The sequence below is a fragment of the Eschscholzia californica genome, unplaced genomic scaffold (genome assembly GCF_041429995.1).
Source record: "Eschscholzia californica isolate CP2 unplaced genomic scaffold, dmEscCali1.0.p SCAF_3, whole genome shotgun sequence".
Classification (NCBI taxonomy): domain Eukaryota; kingdom Viridiplantae; phylum Streptophyta; class Magnoliopsida; order Ranunculales; family Papaveraceae; genus Eschscholzia; species Eschscholzia californica.
The window spans coordinates 48014405-48035067 of record NW_028238420.1 but is presented as its reverse complement, the minus strand read 5'-3'; the positions used below and the strand labels follow the sequence as shown (position 1 = coordinate 48035067).

The following is a 20663-nucleotide window of genomic DNA, read 5'->3' as shown; positions in this document are numbered from 1 at the left end:
GATAGTCTCCATGGAGGAGAAATCGATTTTCGTAGTGATAAATTGATAATATCTTGATATATGACACAGTTCGAAAACTTCTAGTCCGAGTAGAAAATGGTAGTAACTGAGGCCTTCGACTTAGTAGGCCAAGTTTCACAGAAATAACAGTACCAAGTAAGTACCTTTATTAACGTAGAAAGAAACTAACAGAACTTCATACATAAATTACTTATCCGAAATCCATGAACTTCAAACCCTCTTTTCAATCCTCACGGGAAATCCGTCTTTCATTTTCGAAGTCAGGTATGACGTAAAAACCGGTTCAAAACCCTTCTCTTGAGCAGGTACAACTCGGAACCGACGTAATATCTCAACTGCTAACATCTTCATTTGCAAGAATGCCATTTCCTTCCCCAAACAAATCCTGGGTCCTGCTTGAAAAACTGTATATGTATAAGAATCCTTGGCCAAGAACTTCAGTTTTCCACTACTTTTGTCCTTCTCAAACCATCTCTCTGGTTTAAACTCCATCCAATCTAATCCCCACAAATTTTCCATCCTACCCATTGCATATGGATGATATGCTACTCTCATTCCCTTCTTCACAACTGTTCCGTCTGGCAACACATCGTCTCTGATCGCCTCTTTACTTTCAAACGGAACAGGCGGGTACAACCTCATGCTCTCACAGAGCGAGGCATGAATGTATATCATATCTTTCACATCATCGGAACCGCCTTGCTCTTCTGATATCTGTTCTATCTCCTTCATTATCTCCTCTTCTGCTTCCGGGTTGCAGGAAATTAACCAGAAAAACCATGTTAAAGCTGCTGAAGTTGAATCCTGACCTGCTAAAATAAAACTTATAACAATATCTATCACAAAATCATCATTCAGCTGGTCTTTATTCAAGAACCTTGAAAGAAGATCATTAGCTCCCATTGAAGATTTCTCTTCCAATTCTTGTTTCTTTTGTCTTACAATATTTCTTGCGAATTTTCGAACTTTTGAAGTTGCTTCTTTGAGTTTCTTTTCAGATCCTATGTTCAGAAATCGCTTAATCTTCCAAAACAACGGAAGCAGATGACTGAAACGTTCGCTACTTAATCGAGTAGCATCTTCAAATGCAATTGCAAATTCCGCTCGTTCAAGTGACGGAGATAGGTAGCTGGGATCAAACCCAAAAGAGATTTTGCAAATATTATCGAAAGCAAACCTTTGAAGGATATCTTGAAGATCAATAACCGAGTTCTTATCCATTGTCATTGAGAGAATGGGTATTAATCTATCATAAAGCTCAGCCTTCACAACATCTTCAACGAGCATTCGAAGAGATTTAGTGTTAAATTCATAACTTGATATTTGTCTCTGAAACTTCCAATTAACACCATCAGTGTTAAATATGCCAGTGCCAAGGAAATCAGAAAATGTAGTAGTAAAGATATCACCTTTTGGGTAGATATGGAATTGAGTCTTGAGTATGTGTTTTACATTTTCAGGATTTGCAGTTGAGACTAGACGAGCACCGAAAGGACCTTCAAGAGTAAAAGTTTGAGTTGGGCAGTGTTTAAGAACTTCTTCTGCCCATTGATTATGTCGACTTCGATTCAATACAAGAGCTATATAAGAACCAATAAATGGGTAAGATCTAGGAATAATACTCGTCGAAGATGAAGAAAACTTCATGTAAATGAGACAGATGATAAAGAGAATGACTGAAACTGAGAACCCAAGCTCTAACATGATTGAATATGTGTAAAATTCTCCTGTTTTTTTTTTCATGTAAAGATTAAGAGAGTGGTAAGTTTGTTTTAGTTTCTTCTTTTCAGATACTTCCAATCACTCACTCAGTTAGAAATATAAACAAATAGTACAAATAAGGTTGGAGGTAATTATGTTGTGAGTTACCTTGTCCACATATATTTTGTTTAGGGTTGTTGTGTGGGGAAAAGGAAGTACCTGATGTAAATTTGATGTGATTTTACTTATCTAACAAAAGTTCATAAGGAGAAACAAAAGTAAGTCCATAACCAGTTCTTATTTGACTCCTTCAAATGGAGGGTAGCTTCTACAAAGATAGTAGATACAAAGAAAGACAAAAGCTCCAACACCTGCCCTAAACTATTAGACTCAGAACAAACAACCAGCTCCAAACTATTTATGATCATGCCAATTCAAATCTGATTTAGATACAAACAACAAACATAACCTCTCACAAATAGGAAGCGAAACCTTTTTCGAAGGCTTTGGATTTCCAAGAACAGGGACAAAAAAAGTTCCGAAGTTACCCTTCAAATTTCTCTCGATAGAGAAATATCCGACCATTCTCCAGAAGAAAATAAATTAGATACCTACTACATTGGGTTGCCAGCCAGTTCAAGTTCGAAAAACTTACCAAGCCCGGAAAATAAAGCAGTGAAACTGCTAAAGGTGGGATGAGAAGTGAGTAGTCGGTACCAGTTCAAAACAAATTCTGATAGTCATTTTAATTGGCAGCAAGATAAATTGCTAGAATGGAAGCTTGCTCAACCCTCTGGCACTTCAGAGGAACGCCTTGATTGGATGAGAGAGACTCATTCGAAACGTGCAAAGACGGTTCAACACTTCAACTAGATTTTGTCGTTGTGATTGCAATATACATGTTCGGTTGAGACCAGGTTGTTTAAAATGGAATAGAAGTATATATATAAAAAAGCTTTTACAAGTGAAGTGCGGGTTGGTACCGATCCGACAAGCTTACACCAAATGCCCACCAAACGTGACTGACCATGTGATTATAACTAATTATCTTCGATAATTAGACACAATTCACTATAATTTATTGTGAGCTCATGTAATGTGTCAATGAAATCTGTGGTTATATATTGATTAAACCCTCTAACAGCCACTGATAAAGATGCGACACGCTGCTGGAAGGTCCTGCAGAATAAGCCGTTGCAGAGGCAGAAGATGCAGCAGAATAAACAGTCTGAGAAGGTGTACCGGTATAACCTATTAACCTCTGCAAAAGGTATGGCAGAACCGTCGCTGAAGGTGCAGTAGAATGAACCGTTTTGATCACTTGGGACGCAGAAAACCGTGTTGGTCATAAAAATAGTCGCCATGGACGAGAAATTACTTTCATTAGTGATACTATCTTGATATATTACATAGTTCGGAAACTTCTAGCCCGAGCAGAAAATGGTAGTAACGTAGGCCTTCCACTTAGTAGGGCACGGTTCACAGACATACAATACCAAATAAGTATCTTTAATATGGAGATCATGTAAGAAATATAAAAATAACTATAGAAAGAAACTAACTGAACTTCATACATTTCATATCCGAATTCAATGAACTTCAATCCCTCTTTTCAATCCTCACAGGAAATCCATCTTTCATTTTCGAAGTTAGGTATGAAATAAAAACCGGTTCAAAACCCTTCTCTTGAGCAGGTACAATTCTGAATCGACGTAAAATCTCAACCACTAACATCTTCATTTGTATGAATGCCATTTCCTTCCCCAAACAAATCCTAGGTCCTGCTTGAAAAACTGTATATGTATAAGAATCCTTGGCTAAGAAGCTTAGTTTCCCAGTGCTTTTGTCCTTCTCAAACCATCTCTCTGGTTTAAACTCCATCCAATCTGGACCCCACAAATTTTCCATCCTACCCATTGCATATGGATGATATGCTACTCTCATTCCCTTCTTCACAACCGTTCCGTCTGGTAAAACATCTTCTCTGATCGCCTCTTTACTGTCAGCCGGGACAGGCGGATACAACCTCATGCTCTCACAGAGCGAGGCGTGGATGTATATCATGTCCTTCACATCGTCGTAACTGGCTTGTTCTTGTGATATTTGTTCTATCTCCTTTACTATCTCCTCTTCAGCTTTCGGGTTGCAGGAAATTAACCAGAAAAACCATGTCAAAGCTGCTGAAGTTGTATCCTGACCTGCTAAAATAAAACTTATAACAATATCTATCACAAAATCATCATTCAACTGATCTTTATTCAAGAACCTTGACAGAAGATCAGTAGCTTCTAATGAAGCTTTCTCTTCCAATTCTTGTTTCTTTTGTCGTACAATATTTCTTGCGAATTCTCGAACTTTTGAAGTTGCTTCTTTGAGTTTCTTTTCTGATCCTATATTGAGAAATCGTTTAATCTTCCAAAACAACGGAAGTAGATAAGTGAATCGTTCGCTACTTATTCGAGTAGCATCTTCAAATGCAACTGCAAATTCCGCTCGTTCAAGTGATGGAGAAAGATAGCTAGGATCAAACCCGAAAGAGATTCTGCAAATATTATCAAAAGCAAACCTTTGAAGGATATCTTGAAGATCAATAACCGATTTCTTATCCATTGTCATTGAGAGAATGGGTATTAATCTATCATAAAGCTCAGTGTTAACAACATCTTCAACGAACTTTCGAAGAGATTTAGTGTTAAATTCATGACTAGATATTTGTCTCTGAAACTTCCAATTATCACCATCAGTGTTAAATATGCCAGTGCCAAGGAAATCAGAAAGTGTAGTAGTAAAAATATCACCTTTTGGGTAGAGATGGAATTGAGTCTTGAGTATGTGTTTTACATTTTCAGGATTTGCAGTTGAGACTTGACAAGCACCAAAAGGACCTTTAAGAGTATAAGTTCCAGTGGGGCAGTACTTAAGAATCTCTTCTGCCCATTGATTATGTCGATTTCGATTCAATATAACAGCTATATAAGACCCAATAAATGGGTATGATGTAGGTATAATACTCGTCGAAGATGAAGAAAACTTAATGTAAATGAGACAGATGATAAAGAGAAGGACTGAAGCTAAGAACCCAAGCTCTAACATGATTGAATATGTGTAAAATTGCCCTGTGTTTTCATGTAAAGAATTTAGAAATGTAGACAAATAGTACAAAGAAGGATAGAGATATTTATGTTGTGGGTTTACCTAGTCCACATATATCTTGTTTAAGCTTGTAGTGTGGAGAAACGGAAGACCTGTTCAAACTGTCCAGTCTCTAATCTAATTCACTTTGTTTTTTCAGGCCTGAGATCGTAATCGAAAAATGAGCCAATGGACCCAGATGATTCAATTTGATTTTAGATATCTTGAAATATTGTCACATTTATTCCACCGAAACTTCCAGGAACGAGTTTACATCAGATTTTAGGACCTATGTTTTAGTAATAGGTATTAGTATACTTCATTGAATCTCTTTGCTCATTTTGTGGTTGTTCTTCATTTACTTGTTTCAACCACGGCGACACAACTATCTCATCTTGAAGCGCGTCCTACCTCCGGGCAGATCTAGCGCTATGAGAGAATGAGAAGATAAAGATAATTTCCTTGCTTTTCTGCTAGACAAAAGAATAGATCCCAAAATAAAACCAGGTATTATGGTAGTTTCATTAAATAATTTGAGCAAAATGCTGTCGAACTTCACTAATTTCATCTGCTAGAAGAGAAAATAAGGTTTACAATTTTGGCTTCATAACCATATGAATTTCGAGAGATTTGCTAGCATGAGCTTACGCTAGGAATTTAACCAAAATGCTTGCTTGCTATAACAATATTGAAATTGTAGGTGTTTCGAGTGTGGCACCGTAAATCAGACAAAAACAAATGTTCTGGAATCTGAGTCTAGTGAAATCCGACCTCGAGGCAGATTTCAGATCCGACATCAGTGTACCATGAAAAAGATCTAAAAATAGAGCAATATCAATACTCTGAAACCACAAATAGTTCAAACCCAAAATACAATACCTTGGTTCTATTCTGCGAACTGAAAAAAAAAAACAGATGCTAGAATCATTTCAATCAATGAATACCCCATTCAATATTACAAAAATTAGCTGCAATCTTGTCAGCTTCTCAATCAACAAAGAAAGAATTTCATCCATTCACGCAAGCAATCGTCAATCCTCCTCTCGTGTTGAAGTGTCTATATCTGCATCGGAAAATCTTGGAAAAATGGTTCTATAAGCAAATTACTTAATCCTTCAAGATGGAACTATCTTATGCTCATGTACAGTTTCGAGCTTAGGCAGGAGTTCAGAAACCACTTTTTGGAGCGAGACATGATTCACACGAGAGTTCTTTCCATTTAAAATTGTTTTTGAGAGAATAATTACTTCAGGCAAATCAGTAAGTTCGTCGAGTAATGAGTTCCACAAATTTTCTTCTTCTTTCAGTTCTGAAATTTTAACGAGGTCGAGAACATTCTGTAAAGTAGCAACATTTCTACCGGCTCCACAGCCCATGGCAGTTGCAGCTCCAACTGCATTTGCAAGTGCTAATGTATGAACTGACGGCATATCATGTATGAACCCACATGCAATAGCAGCAACAAAACTATCACCACACCCAACCGTGTCGATTACGTCCACCTAAAGGGAGTTCAGAATCAATCAAAGCTTTAACAAGTACAACATATGTATGTTATAAGTGAGAAGGCTAGTGAAAAGGCAGAAGCTAGTATAAAAGAAAACGATCAAGGTTCCATTGTTAAAAGTTATAACGATACAAGAAATTGATCCGAAATTACAGAAATAGATACCATAAATGAAGGTGCACATGTGATACTCGAATCACTGACTAGGATTGCTCCTCTCGAGCCCATTTTAACAATAACCCATTTTGTGTTCACGCCTTTCCTGAGCAGTTCTCGCCCAGCCAGAATTGGATTTGTGATGCCAGTTAATGCTTCAGCCTGGGATTTCACTTATAGCATCAGCATGGATTAGATATAACGAGATAACAGACATGGAATGCTTTATATCATAACAATTGGGAAACAACTTATTAGGAGCACCGATAAGGCGATAACATTTAACTCTGAAGACAAATTTGTAAATTTACTCGGTTCTTAATTCATTTCAATAAATAGATAATTCTCGCAAGAATTAGTCCTGAACTCAATTTAGTCTAACTTAGGTTGGATGTCTACACCAGGTAGTGATCAACTTCTACCATCAAAGTTTTGTTACCCATTTTGAGTTTTCCGATTCTTAAATATGTAGTCAGTTATAACTTCTTGAACAAAATGAAAGGCGATAGAGATTAAAGATTTAGAGAGAGAAGTTGTCACACCTCATCTGACGTTAGAAGCAGAACATCACTCATCCTCAAGCACTGGTCAAATGCTCTCCGTTGTTCAGGTGTTCCAGTAGAAAGAGTACTTCCACGTGGCCCAGGATCGAAAAATATTGATGTTCCTACTTCTGCGGAATACTCCAACGCAGAGACTATTAAACCAGGAGACAGCTCGTCAAATGTGTAGCCATTGCAGAATAGAATCTTGGACCGTTTAATCGCCATCTTCACTTCTCTAGAAAGTGTTTTCATCCAATTGAATGCAGGATCATCACGAAAATCAGCCCGACTAATAAAAGAAAAGCAGTAGTTAGATACTTGCATCAAATTCAAGCACTAAGACAACATGAATGCAAACTCAAATTTCTTTACCTGCAAAATCCATGTCTCTGTAATGGATCCACCAAAACCCAACATAGAAGCGTCTCATAAGAAGACCCATCATCAACAAAATCAGTATCTACACTCATTCTAACCATATCGATACCCTCATCGCGCAGCACATCCAAGAGGAAGTGCCCGTAGATTTCATTACCCACATGACCAATTGTTAGACAGTTAAGACCCAGTCTCGCTGCAGCTATAGCCACATTGCAGTTTCCACCGGCTTCCCAGTATTTCTTTATGCATAGTCGCATTATCATGTACAAATCAAATCCCATGTAACAAATTAAGTTTAGGTATAATTAATCTTGCAGAAAATAACAACCACATAAGAAAATAGACATCATACATTTAGAAGAAGGAAAAAAAGGTCATTAAGCATGAAGCATACCGTTTTCGGTTTGTTTTACCCACTTTAACATTCATACCTCGGATAAAAAACACATTAAAACAGTATCAAACTTAATGAGATTAGACTAATGATGGGACCAAATTGAGATTATGTCTGTATTAGGAGTTAACCCAATTAGCTATGTTGAATCTTTATACCTAATCAATACCCATATGATAAATAGACTTCACTAACTACTATATAGAAATCAAACAAACATAATTACCCTAACCCCAAAATGACAGTAAATAAGCACACCCAAAACAAATTTGGAAGAAAAACACACAAAATTTTGAAGCAAAACAAAAGAAGAGAGAAATTAAAAAAAAACCCTAACCTTATCAGGTTGAGAGGTTGATAGTTGTTCCATATAAGCTTTTCTTTCTTGGAAAGAAGGTGGAGGTAGAGTAGGAACATTAAGGACAATATCTACACAGAGATTAGCAAGAGTAGCAATACCCACCTCCTTAAAGATTATATTTTTATTAGGAGTTTCACATACTTCTCCATTACCTGAGAAATGGAAAGAGTTAGTGGAAAGAGTTTTTGGGACGGAAATTTCTGTTCCTTTGCAATTATAGATTGAAGATGCTCTGACTTTTGCAGATACTATAGTGAAGGTTCCATTAATGAGTTGTGGGTATTGATTAAAACTCGATTTTGGGGGAGAAATGTTGCAGGAAAGTGGGAATTTGAGGGTTTGTAGCTGCATTGAGACGGAACCAAAATACGCAGAGGTTAGAGAGAGAGAGAGTCAGAGAGGAATTAGGAGAGAGAAAGAGAGAAAGAGAGAGAGAGAGACAGATTATTCGTTGGGCCTGGGCTTTATGCAAGTTTTTTTTTATGAAGGCAGTGTGACCCATCACTGGTCTGACTCTGAGTAGTATGATGGCAACGGGTACCTATTTACCCGAAACCAAACCAGTACTGTTTAAGCCGGTTTTGGGTCCTCATTTTCATACCTGACAAATATGAGTAGGGAGAGAGGCCCGGGCTTTATCAAAGTTTTTTTTTAATGTAATCAGTATGGCCCATTATTCATGGGGCCTCCTCTCTCTTGGCGCCCCACAATATTCCCAAAATTGCTACTAGCGCCTTCTCTCAAGCCGAGCATACTAACTTCAACATTTGACCCCTAAGCTAACTTCAACATTTGATCCCTAAGCCGTAATGTCGTTGTTAAATGCCGTTAACATCTCTTCCTCTGGAGTGTAAAAGCACACCGCATGCTTTAGTACTTCTTCTTGTTTTTCCTCCTAAAATAATTTGTGCCTTAGCTTCGAAACGAGTATGATCTGAAAAAATTGCAAATTTGTTGAATAAGGACGTTTAAAGAGTTGATTCAACTAGGAACCTAACTAATATTGGGTGGTGATGTTCGAATTAGTCTAGTTCATAGGATTTTTTTTTTGTTGTCCGTCATTTAATTCAGATGAATCAGTTTGATTAATTTTACAAAAAATGGTAGAGTCTAATTTGTCGAGAATGGATTGTACAAAATGTATTTCAAGACTCAGGTTGCCTCCTATCATTGTGGTTACGTATTCCAAACTGTGTAGCATGAACTTTTTTTTTTGTTGAAGGTGTATCATGAACTTGATTAAAATATTTTGACATAACATGGAACAAACAATCTGAGATTTTGTACATAATTAGTTTGACCACACTATTTTATTTATCAGACTCAGAATTACGAGTAGTTAATTATGACGCTCGTTATCACCATTTTTTCTTTAAAAAGATAATTTTTTTGTTGTTGAATAAAACGATGACGATGATTGATAACTTCTTCACAGATGACACGATGGGTGGGAGAATGTTATAAAGCTCCTTCCACTAAAAAAAAAATGTTATAGAGGTCGTTTGAGATGAAACTATTAGGGAAGTGCTTTTGAAATAGCCCTGGACCTTGTTATGCGCCATTAGAATGAGAGGGTTTAAACAGATTGACCTAAGTCAAGGCCTCAAGAGGTTGGTGAGGTACCACTAGCAAGAGTTGAAGGCGCTCATAGAACTCCCCGTAAACCTTTTCTTTATCAAATGGAAATAGGAGAAAATTTGATTCCTGCACTTTCAGACACAAAAATGGCTCTAACAAGAACTGCTTCAAGTAAGGCTTCTTCTTCATCTCTATCTTCCTTCATTACTCATTTTTCACATAACCTACACTCCAATGTTGCAACTCTTAACCCTAATTCTTCTTCTAACACACCCAACAAAGATTATTTTCCTGATTATATTAACACAACCCAGAAATTGGAGAATTATGTAAGAGATGGGTGTAAATCAGGGAGTTTTAAATTCCATGATGCCCTTGTTCTATTTGATAATTTGCTTAATATTAAACCCTCACCTTCTATTTATCCTTTTAATCAATTATTGGGTGTAATTTCAAAAATGAAATATCATACTACTGTTATTCATTTATACAAACAAATGGTACTAAATTCAGTTGAAACTCGACCTGATATTTCTACTTACACCGTTTTGATTAATTCATACTGTAACATGAACATGGTAGATCTTAGTTTCTCTGTACTCGCGAACGTCTTGAAATGTGGTCTTGAACCTAATACCATAACCTTGAACACACTTATCAAGGGACTCTGTCGAGCTCATAAAATTGCTGAGGCAGTAGCCTTGTTCGAGGAAATGTCTAAGAGAGAGGAAATACTTAATGTGGTTTCTTATGGGACGGTTATAAATGGGCTCTGCAAAATGGGGAACACAAAATCGGCTGTTCAGTTGTTAAGAGAGATGGAGAAGAAGGGAACTTGTAAACCTAATGTGGTAATTTACAGCACAATAATTGATAGTCTCTGTAAAGACAGATTGGTAGATGTTGGTCTTGAGTTGTTCTCCGAAATGATTGGTAAAAGTATTTGGCCCAATGTTGTAACTTACACTTCTTTGATTCAAGGTTTATGCATTTCAAGCCGGTGGAAAGAAGCAGTCGGCATCTTCCACAACATGATCGATCGTGGGATCTCCCCAGACGTGGTAACCTTCAGCATTCTTATTGATGCTCTTTGCAAAGAAGGAATGGCGGAAGAAGCACATGAACTTTTAGAAGCAATGATAGGAATAGCTAAGGAGCCTGACACTATCACTTACAATTCATTAATCGATGGATACTGTTTAAAGGGTCGTATGGTCGAGGCAGTTAAAGTGTTTGATTCAATGGTGCATAGGGGGCATGAGGCCAATGTGGTTACATACACCACATTGATTAATGGGTACTGCAAGAAAAAGATGATTGATGAGGCCATGAGGATAGATGAAGAAATGTATCGGAAGGGATTGAACCGTAATGTCGTTACTTATAGCACTCTTATCGGTGGTCTTTTGATGGTGGGAAGAGTTGTGGAAGCTAAGGAACTTTTCAAAGAAATGAAATTTCGTGGTCAGTGTCCAAATATCATCACTTACATGACACTTATGGATGGATTGTGTAAAAATGACCTACTTTGTGAGGCAGAAGAACTACTTCAAGATATGGAAACGAGCTTCATTAGACCAAATATCAAAATCTATGGCATCTTGATTGATGGAATGTGCAGGGCAGGTAAAATTCTAGATGCTGAGGAGCTTTTCAGGAAAATTTCTACGATAGGGTTGGAGCCTGACACTGTAACATACAACATAATGATGAATGGATTTTGTAAAGCAGGGTTTCTGAAAGAAGCTAATGAATTGTTTTTAGAAATGACGAAGACAGGTTATCCACCGGATGAAATTACATACGATATTATAATTTTAGAATCTCTTCGGAAGAATGAAATTGATAAGGCAATGCAGCTTTTACACGAAATGATTGGGAAGGGCTATTCACCTTCAGCTAATATTACAAGTGTGATAGTGAATCTTCTATCGACCGGTCAATTAAGTCTTGAATGCATGAATTCACTGAAGAGGTTCGACCTAAGCACAATACAGACATGATGCCTGATCAGGTTGTTGTTATTCATTCTTCTTTGCCTTGAGGATCTGAAGCATAAAGAAGTTACCTTTCAATGAGCAAATTATCCTTTACAAAAATCACCTGGGGATTATCTCTAAGTGGAACCTGAATTCTCCTTTCCTGTTTTTGCTACATCTTTTTCATGTATTTCAAAAAATTAGCTAGGTCGTGAATGCATGGATGCAGTGCAGAGGTTACATCCAAGTACGATACAGACATGATGATGTTTACATCACAAGATATCTGACCAAGTTGTTTGTTCTTCTTTCCCTTATAGAGCTGAAGCATAAACTACCCACCTTTTTATGAGTTTGCCATCCTTTAGAAAATTCAGCCTTAGATCATTTCTAGTTACAGTAGTAAGTTACATTTTCTTTACTATATTTTGTGAACAAATGGAATGAATCTAGGTCAATGCTATTTGTGGAATGTTGGTTATCTCTTCCTGTCTTTGCTACATCTTCAATACTCCGGAAATTTTGCTTTTGTTATCATTTGCTTTGATTGATAGTGTTAGTGCATGAGCCTTGACATGGTTTTTTTGGTTTGTTTCTTGCAATTGCTGAGTAGAATTAGACGTGTTTGGGTAACCATTCAACTTCAATTGACCCCGACCCTGGTGCTTCTAAAATTCTCAAGAGTGCACATGTTACTGTTCTGGCGCTCAGTCGTTCTTGCCGCAACTCATAACTGAAGTCTAGTATTTAAATAGATTTTGTAGGGGTAAGTTTTTTTTTTTCCTTCTGTTGTCAACTCATAACTGCGCAGCCCTCATCTTTGATTGGAATAATTTCGACTTCAGCTATGCAGGATATATAAGAGATATAGATAAACTTGGATAATTTTTTATTGCTTTTTATTATATGAGATCGACAGCTCGGAATCGTTGGGAGATGGAAAAAATATTCTGTTTTGGAAAAATGCGTGGTGTATGAGTCAACCCTTTGTAGGTGGAATTCCTCTGTTTAGCGTTTCGAACAAGTCGACATTTGAACTTTACTCAATCAGTGAGAGAGGTGTCTACTGGGATTTGAGTTTTGGACGTAACACCAATGATTGGGAATGTGAGACTATGGCTTCCTTCCTAGGAATCCTTGCTGGTATTTCCCCAATTAATTGCCATTACAGTTTGCTCACAGACCCCTTCCGAGATGGCTATCTCTCAGTGCAATCATGCCATCAATAGCATCCACACTATCGATTCCTGACCAAGAGAGGTGTCACTTTTGCTAACTGATGCGTCTTATGTAAATGCGGTCGGTTTCACATCTTTTTGTCCACTGCAAGTAGACCTTCAATGTATGGGCCTATTTCTTGAAGAGTATAAACTGTACGTGGTGTCTGCCCGGCAACATTCTTAATCTAGTTGCTCAATGGACGGAGATCAACATTCTTGAACTTATCCCCCACGCAACCATATGGTCTATTTGAAGAGGCAGGAACAACAACTTTCAAGAAAAAACCAATAGATCGCTCTACTATATCTTATTTATGAAGAAAAACTTATACTATTGGATGGGTAAAATGTGGGTGCCGGATGTAGATTTCGTTTAACAGTCGGGAGGCTGTTTGCAACAATCTAGTTCTCTCTGACTTCTTCCTTTATATATACTCAACTTTTTGGATAAAATATTAATTCGCTTATTTAAACAAAAACAGCTCGGTGTTGTTGACTACGGCAGATGGATTTATTTTTGGCTATGGTTTGGGGTTAACGACAGAAGAAAGTGGGAACTTCTACGACCACCCTGATCTGGCTATAGGTACCCTGCTGTTGCTATGATTCTTATCAGGTTTTACTGGATTAGCAACTTTTATTCTTGTTTGCTTTCTCAAGGTAGTTTTTTTTCCGCCGTTTTTGTGTCTTATTATCTGCAGGTGTTTCCTTTCACTCACTTTCGTACGAAATGCAATATCTATCTTCTACTATATTATGTCGAAATGGCATACTACACTTTTGTTACTCATCGGTTTGCAGTGTTCTGGAACTTAAGGGTGTTTTTCAAGCAATATGACCTTAATATAGGTAATAGGTAGGCCAAAACAGGAATATCATTATAAACATGATGGAGGTGGAGATAATGTGTCGGGACAAGTGTCAAGAAAGGAATAGTGGACTTGCTGACATCAATTCGGCATCTTTTTTTTGCTTATATGGGTTTAATTACTTTATCCATAAGTAGCATACTTGACATCATACCTTCTCCTTCGTTTGGGCATCTCTATACTCTAACGTGTATTTGCATCGATATTCTCCTTTTTTTTGTGTCTCCTTAGTGTTTGTCATTACTGTTAGCAAATTTACCTTTCCCTCATAAAAGTAGCATTCCCGTCTCTTGATCAGTTTCTTTCTGCCTGAACTTGAAGCAAATATCTCCAATTCAGACATTGTTGCCCTATTTGGTTGTTCTCGTATCACCTGTCAAAATGACTATTGGGATGTAAGCCTATTATTTCTCTATAATGATTTTGGGGCTGTTCTAGTTTCTTACCGCTTGTTTCCTCCTAAGATATGCAACATGTGCCTTTGGTTAGCAGTTATTCTGTTTTATCGGTCTCTTTTTACTTACCTAACACCAATCAGCACACTATGAGTCTCTTTTGTAAGTTTTTGCTAACTTACTTGTTGTTGGTATTGAGAAGTCGGTCAAACAGCTTAACCTTTCACAGATGCAAATACTCCTGCTTTCTCTGTTTGTTTCGCTTCTAAAAATATGCATTTCAGCAATTTGATTATTTCTCTTCCATTGTAGCTTGTTGTTGGTATTACTATTATGTATCTTTTATGGATAAGAATTCACGAAATACGCCTGAAATGTTGCTTTTGTCATGTGCAGTTTTGTGTTTCTGTTTGTTCCTTTGTATTTTCTCTAGAAGCCAGATATTGAAGTTTCACAGATTCAGTTCAATTGCTGCATTTTTTTCTCAATCACTCCTTGTGCCCTAGCTTTGAGTTTTCGATAGTCTTAGTGGAGTAACTGGTAAAACTGGAGCAGGCTCAGTTCGTGTAGCTGATGTTTTAAAAGACTGGATCACGATTGCTCTTTCAACAGTTATCTTTTCCGAATCAGCAATCACTGAGCTAAATATTAACGGTCATGCCGTCGGTGCTGCTAGACCTAGTGTATCAAGTTTCCACAAGTGCTTGAAAACTAAGAGCATATTTTTCGGTGGTGGCGACAAAAGGAGACGGAATCGTACCTTAGGACTACTGATACACATTCTAAATCTTAACCAGTTAAAACCCGTCCATACCCATTAGATTATCTTCATAACAACATATTACTGGTTAAAGATGTTACGGAAAAGAAACCTTAAAGACGAGGGGGTAAAATATCGTTCTTGGAAGATGATATTCACGAGTTCTCTTATTATGGTTTTGGTTGGTATTCGTAATTCCAGATGGCATTCTAATGGTTATAATGGTTACAGGATGGAAGGCAGATATGAAGTCTTCTCACTAGTACGGTTGTACCCACAAAATAACAGCAAAAAATGGAAGAAAGAGTGGAGGGGCTGATCCTTCTACTGATACAAGTGTGGACGAAAAGGCACCGATCTACAAGATTATCCCACATCGGTCGACCTCGAGTTTATCAGCAATACAACACCTCCACAAAGGCACCGATCTTCAAGTTTATCCCACATCAGTCGACCTCGAGTTTATCAGGCAATACAACACAGAGTCATGGTATACCCGAGTTTGAGTATAGATGAATTTTCTTCTAGTTAAGCACTCTCAGCTAGTATAAGTTGTTTTTTTAGGGTTCTAGACAAAGAGTCACACCTCTTGAAGTATGCTGACCTTTCAAAAAAAAAAAGTAAACCTAGACCATGGTGCACCTATATCCTTGGGTGGAAGTGTCTTCTCGCACTATTATGGCGTCTTTAACAAAAAAAAAGGGGCACTTTAACACTCTCCGAACATAAACCCTAGAAATTAACCTATGTGGAAACCTAAAAATGGCAATCAAGCATATACTAGACATAGCTCGGCCATCTCATTTCACTACTCATCGTTCATTACTACTTCAACTCAGTAATTGTTTCGCTTCAAATTATTAGGTTATAAATTTTCAAACAGATTGACAAGGGGTTGTTGTGAAGGTGCCATTAGCAAGAGCTGAAGGCGCATATAGAACTTCCCATGAAACTTCTTGTTTTTTTTTCAAATCGTTTCGAATGAGAGAGTCCACACTTTCAGACACAAAAATGGCTCTAACAAGAACTGCTTCAAGTAAGGCTTCTTCTTCATCTCTATCTTATCTTTCACTAAAACTACACTCAAATTCAACTCCTAACCCTAATCATAGGACACCCAAGAATTCTTTTCCTCATGTTATTGACATAACCCAAAAATTGGAGATTTTTGTAAGAGATGGGTGTAAATCGGGGACTATTAAGTATGATGATGCCCTAGTTTTATTTAATAAATTGCTTCATATTAAACCCTCACCTTCTATTTATCCTTTTAATCAATTATTGGGTGTAATTTCAAGAATGAAATATCATACTACTGTTATTCATTTATACAAACAAATGGTACTGACTTCAGTTGAAACTCAACCTGATATTTGTACTTACAACGTTTTAATTAATTCATATTGTAACATGAACATGGTAGATCTTAGTTTCCCTGTACTAGCAAACTTCTTGAAATGTGGTCTTGAACCTAATACCATAACCTTGACCACACTTATCAAGGGACTCTGTCGAGCTGATAAAATTGCTCAGGCAGTAGCCGTGTTTGAGGAAATGTCTAAGAGAAAGGATATACTTGATGTTGTTTCTTATGGGACGCTTATAAATGGGCTTTGCAAAGTGGGGAACACAAAATCGGCTGTTCAGTTGTTAAGAGATATGGAGAAGAATGGAAATTGTAAACCTGGTGTGGTGATTTATAGCACAATAATTGATAGTCTGTGTAAAGACAGATTGGTAGATGTTGGTCTTGATTTGTTCTCGGAAATGATTTCTAAAGGTATTTGGCCGGATGTTGTAACTTACAATTCTTTGATTCAAGGTTTATGCATTTCAAACCGGTGGAAAGAAGCAGTCGGCATCTTCCACAACATGATCGATCGTGGGATCTCCCCTGACGTGGTAACCTTCAGCACTCTTATTGATGCTCTTTGCAAAGAAGGAATGGTGGAAGAAGGGCATGAACTTTTAGAAGCAATGACCGGAATAGGTAAGGAGCCTAACACTTTCACTTACAGTTCATTAATCGATGGATACTGTTTGAAGGGTCGTATGACTGAGGCAGTTAAAGTTTTTGATTTGATGGTTCATAAGGGGCATGCACCCGACGTGGTCACGTACGCCACATTGATTAATGGGTACTGCAAGAAAAAGATGATTGATGAGGCCATGAGGGTAGATGAAGAACTGTGTAGGAAGGGATTGAATCGTAATGTCGTTACTTATAATACTCTTCTTGGTGGTCTATTAGTGGTGGGAAGAGTTGTGGAAGCTAAGGAACTTTTCAAAGAAATGAAGTCTCGTGGTCAGTGTCCGGATATCATCACTTACACAACACTTATGGATGGATTATGTAAAAATGAGCGTCTTTGTGAGGCAGAAGAACTACTTCAAGAGATGCAAATGAGTTTCATCAAACCAGATATCAAAATCTATAGCATCATGATTGACGGAATGTGCAGGGCAGGTAAAATTCTAGATGCTGAAGAGCTTTTCAGTAAAATTTCTACAGCTGGGTTGGAGCCTGACACTGTGACATACACCATAATGATAAATGGGTTTTGTAAAGCAGGGTTTCTGAAAGAAGCTAATGAATTGTTTTTAGAAATGACGAAGAAAGGTTATCCACCGGATGAATACACATTCGATACTATAATTTTGGGATATTTTCGAAAGAAAAAGATTGATAAGGCGATGCAACTTTTACAAGAAATGACTGACAAGGGCTATTCGCCTTCAGCAAATATCGCAGGTATGATCGTGGATCTTTTATCGACGGATCAGTTAGGTCCTGAAGGCATGGATGCACTGAGGAGGTTAAACCCAAGTACCAAAGAGACTTGATGTCTGACCAAGTTGTTATTGTTGTTGTTCTTTGTCCTTTCTTTCTTTTGTGGATAAACAACACACCTTTTAACGTGCAAGTTATTGCTTACAAAAGTCACCTAGGGTTCATCTTCAAGTACCCTACTAATCCCACTTTTCATGTATTTTCTGCACGATAAGTGTAAATCTGCTTTCATGGTTTTGATGGAATATGGATTCTCTTTTCCTGTCTTCGCCACATCTCTGGAAATCATGAGTGGACTTGCTGACATCAGTTCGGCATCTTTTTATCTCTTATGGGTTTAGTTACTTTATTCATATCATACCTGACATCATACCATTACCTTCTTATATTTGGGCATCTCTATACTCTAATGTGTATTTGCATTAATATTTTCTGTTTTTTTGTTTGTTTGTTTGTGTCCTTAGTGTTTTCCCATAACTGTTGGCAAAGTTACCTATTTGGTTGTTCTCGTCTCTTAGAGTTTCTTGGTTTTACTCTGTGCATGTCGTAGTACCCAATACCCGTCAAAATTACAATTGGGATGTAAGCCTATTATTTCTCTATGATAATTTTTGCTGTTCTAGTTTCTTCCGCTTGTTTTTCTCTTAAGATATGCAACATGTGGGAGTCTTTTAAGTGCCATCTTTCTTTGCATCTGGCCTTTGGTTAGTTGTTATTCTGTTTTATTCGTCTCTTTATAATTTACCAGGCACCAATCAGCACAATATGAGACTCTTTTGTTACAAAAGCAAGGGTCTTTAGTAATGTTTTGCTACAACTTATTCATTGCTGGTATTGATAAGTTGGTCAAACAGCATAATCTTTCACAGATGTAGTCACCATTACTTCTGTCTACAACTTACATGATTTCGTTCCTCCTGGAATATTTGGTACGGAAGCACTGCTTATTTGCACATCTCTGCTGCCTTCATTCGGATGCTCAAAGCTCTAAGTGTGGTAACGTTTAACCCCCATATTTAGCTAAATTCAAGACAATTCCTTGGAGAACTTCTGCAATTTTTTATTTTTGATGTTTGGAATGTGCAGCGTGTCTCATGGTTGTTATATGCGGAACTGACAAATTAAGGTGTGACTTGTTCTTGAATATGTTGCTAGTCAGCGTTAGTGTCGTTATTTCCACGTATGGGGACATGCATTTTAATGTAAGATGCAGTTGACCAGGTTATAGGCATTTCTGCCGAGGCTCTTAGGCTGGTTTTGACTTAAGTCCTTCTACAAAAGAAGGGCTTCACTCTAAATTGTACTACCAGCATTTTAGTGTCGTTATATATTTTTTTCATTTTCAGTGAGTATAGAGATATCCTCAGCCTTAAAATTGTTGCCGAGATAGTGTCTTTGAACTTAATGAAGAGCTGGATGCAAAAAACTCCTGTTTTCTCTGTTTTTGCTTTATGTTTCTCTTCTAATAGTTTGCATTTCAGCAATTTAACTATTTATCTTACCTCGTAGCTTGTTGGTATTGCTATTATATATTTTTCTTGGATAAGAATTCTAGAAATGCGCTTGAAATGTTGCTATTTTCATGTGCAGTTTCGTGTGTCTGTTTGTTCCTTGGTATTTTCTTGAGAAGCCAGGTATGGAAGTTTCACAGATTCAGTTCAATTGCTGGTTTTTTTCTCGAACGCTCTTAGTGCTCTAGCTTTGAGCTTTTCGACATTCTTAGTTATCGGTAGAACTGGAACAGTCTCAGTTCGTGTAGCTGGTGTTCTAAAAGACTGGATCTCGATTGCTCTTTCAACAGTTATCTTTCTTGAATCAGCAATTACTGGGCTGGATATTATCGGTTATGCAATCGGTACATCTTTATCAGTTTATGTTCTTCTGAAATATCCTAGGAATGATAATATATCTAGGGTGCTGCTTGTGTATCAAGTTCCCGTAAGTGCTTGAAAACTAAGAGCATATTGTTCGGTGGTGGCGGCAAAAGGAGACCGAATTGCACCTTAGGACTACTGTTACACATTCTAAATCTTAACATGGAAACCCATCCATACACATTAGATTGTCTTCATAACACCTATTATTATTAAGAGGTGGTATAGACGAAAACCTTAAAGACGAGGGTTAATATATAGTTCTTGGTGGTGATATTCACGGGTTCTTTTGTTATAGTTTTGGTTGGTATTGGTAAATTCCAAATGCCATTCTATTGGTTTTAATGGTTACAGGTCTGGAAGGCAGATATGAAGTCATCTGACTTATACCTAGAAAATAACAACAAGGATTGATTCTCGGACTGATACAAGTGTGGATGAAGAGGCACCCATCTTCAAGATTATACCATATCAGTCGAACTCAGGTTTAGCAGCCACACAGCAGGTGTCATGATATATTGGCACCCATCTTCAAGATTATACCATATCAGTCGAACTCAGGTTTAGCAGCCACACAGCAGGTGTCATGATATATTGGCATACCCGAATTTGAAAAACTCCGAATTTTCCTGTAATTAAGCACTCAACTAGTACCAGTTGCTTTTAGGTAGCATTCTTTATAGAATTTTGTTGTTTTTGGCACACATTATGGTGGCTTGGGGCCTTTGTAGTTTTGATGTTTTTATGATTTCATAATGAATATATTTCAACTCATAGTATATTTCAACTCAATTCCTTTTTTTTTTTTTTTGAGAATTCGACTACGGTCTACGTTAGTCGTTACAAGGCATTGATGCATCATGGAGATGTAGTGGGCACGATAACCGCCTAATTTAAACTGAGAATGAAAGAGACCTAAAGCCCGACAACGAAGAGGCCTAAAGGCCGACAAATTACTACATTATTCATAGCCTAAATTACATAGGATAAATCTTGATG

The 20663-nt window shown here is 37.4% G+C and overlaps 3 protein-coding genes and 2 pseudogenes across 4 annotated transcripts; 2 read left to right on the top strand and 3 right to left on the bottom strand.

The window, feature by feature from the left end:
• Positions 1 to 133: 133 nt before the first annotated feature.
• On the bottom strand, positions 134 to 1940 carry LOC147551099 (cytochrome P450 94A1 pseudogene; annotated as a pseudogene). The gene has a single exon (XR_015236961.1). The product of XR_015236961.1 is annotated as a cytochrome P450 94A1 pseudogene (transcript).
• Positions 1941 to 3087: 1147 nt separating this feature from the next.
• LOC147551098 (cytochrome P450 94A1-like) lies at positions 3088 to 4815 on the bottom strand. Its single transcript, XM_086666148.1, has one exon. The coding sequence runs from the start codon at positions 4813 to 4815 to the stop codon at positions 3322 to 3324; it is 1494 nt and encodes a 497-aa protein (XP_086522274.1). The 3' UTR covers positions 3088 to 3321.
• Positions 4816 to 5672: 857 nt separating this feature from the next.
• Positions 5673 to 8693, bottom strand: LOC147551097 (pfkB-like carbohydrate kinase family protein). Its single transcript, XM_086666149.1, has 5 exons — positions 8175 to 8693; positions 7435 to 7682; positions 7060 to 7351; positions 6527 to 6679; positions 5673 to 6356 (listed from the first exon to the last, which is right to left on the bottom strand). Exons 1-5 carry the CDS (start codon positions 8547 to 8549, stop codon positions 5970 to 5972), a joined length of 1455 nt encoding a protein of 484 aa, XP_086522275.1. The 5' UTR covers positions 8550 to 8693; the 3' UTR covers positions 5673 to 5969.
• Positions 8694 to 9911: 1218 nt separating this feature from the next.
• LOC147551095 (uncharacterized) lies at positions 9912 to 20456 on the top strand. The gene is made up of 7 exons (XM_086668525.1): positions 9912 to 11777; positions 14795 to 14939; positions 15201 to 15261; positions 15888 to 18786; positions 19381 to 19424; positions 20019 to 20169; positions 20246 to 20456. Exons 1-4 carry the CDS (start codon positions 9923 to 9925, stop codon positions 17841 to 17843), a joined length of 4017 nt encoding a protein of 1338 aa, XP_086524651.1. The 5' UTR covers positions 9912 to 9922; the 3' UTR covers positions 17844 to 18786; positions 19381 to 19424; positions 20019 to 20169; positions 20246 to 20456.
• Positions 18594 to 20078, top strand: LOC147551096 (putative sugar phosphate/phosphate translocator At3g17430 pseudogene; annotated as a pseudogene).
• Positions 20457 to 20663: the final 207 nt, after the last annotated feature.

Bases quoted from the DNA above. Each gene is read 5' to 3' on its own strand.
- LOC147551098 (XM_086666148.1), bottom strand. From the start codon at position 4,815: ATGTTAGAGCTTGGGTTCTTAGCTTCAGTCCTTCTCTTTATCATCTGT.
- LOC147551097 (XM_086666149.1), bottom strand. From the start codon at position 8,549: ATGCAGCTACAAACCCTCAAATTCCCACTTTCCTGCAACATTTCTCCC. The intron at 7,683-8,174 runs GTTAGGGTTTTT...CTATGCATAAAG, and splicing joins CAACCTCTCAACCTGATAAG to AAATACTGGGAAGCCGGTGG. The intron at 7,352-7,434 runs GTAAAGAAATTT...TTCTTTTATTAG, and splicing joins CAGAGACATGGATTTTGCAG to TCGGGCTGATTTTCGTGATG.
- LOC147551095 (XM_086668525.1), top strand. From the start codon at position 9,923: ATGGCTCTAACAAGAACTGCTTCAAGTAAGGCTTCTTCTTCATCTCTA. The intron at 14,940-15,200 runs GTGCTTGAAAAC...TCGTAATTCCAG, and splicing joins AGTGTATCAAGTTTCCACAA to ATGGCATTCTAATGGTTATA. The intron at 15,262-15,887 runs GTACGGTTGTAC...CAAACAGATTGA, and splicing joins GATATGAAGTCTTCTCACTA to CAAGGGGTTGTTGTGAAGGT.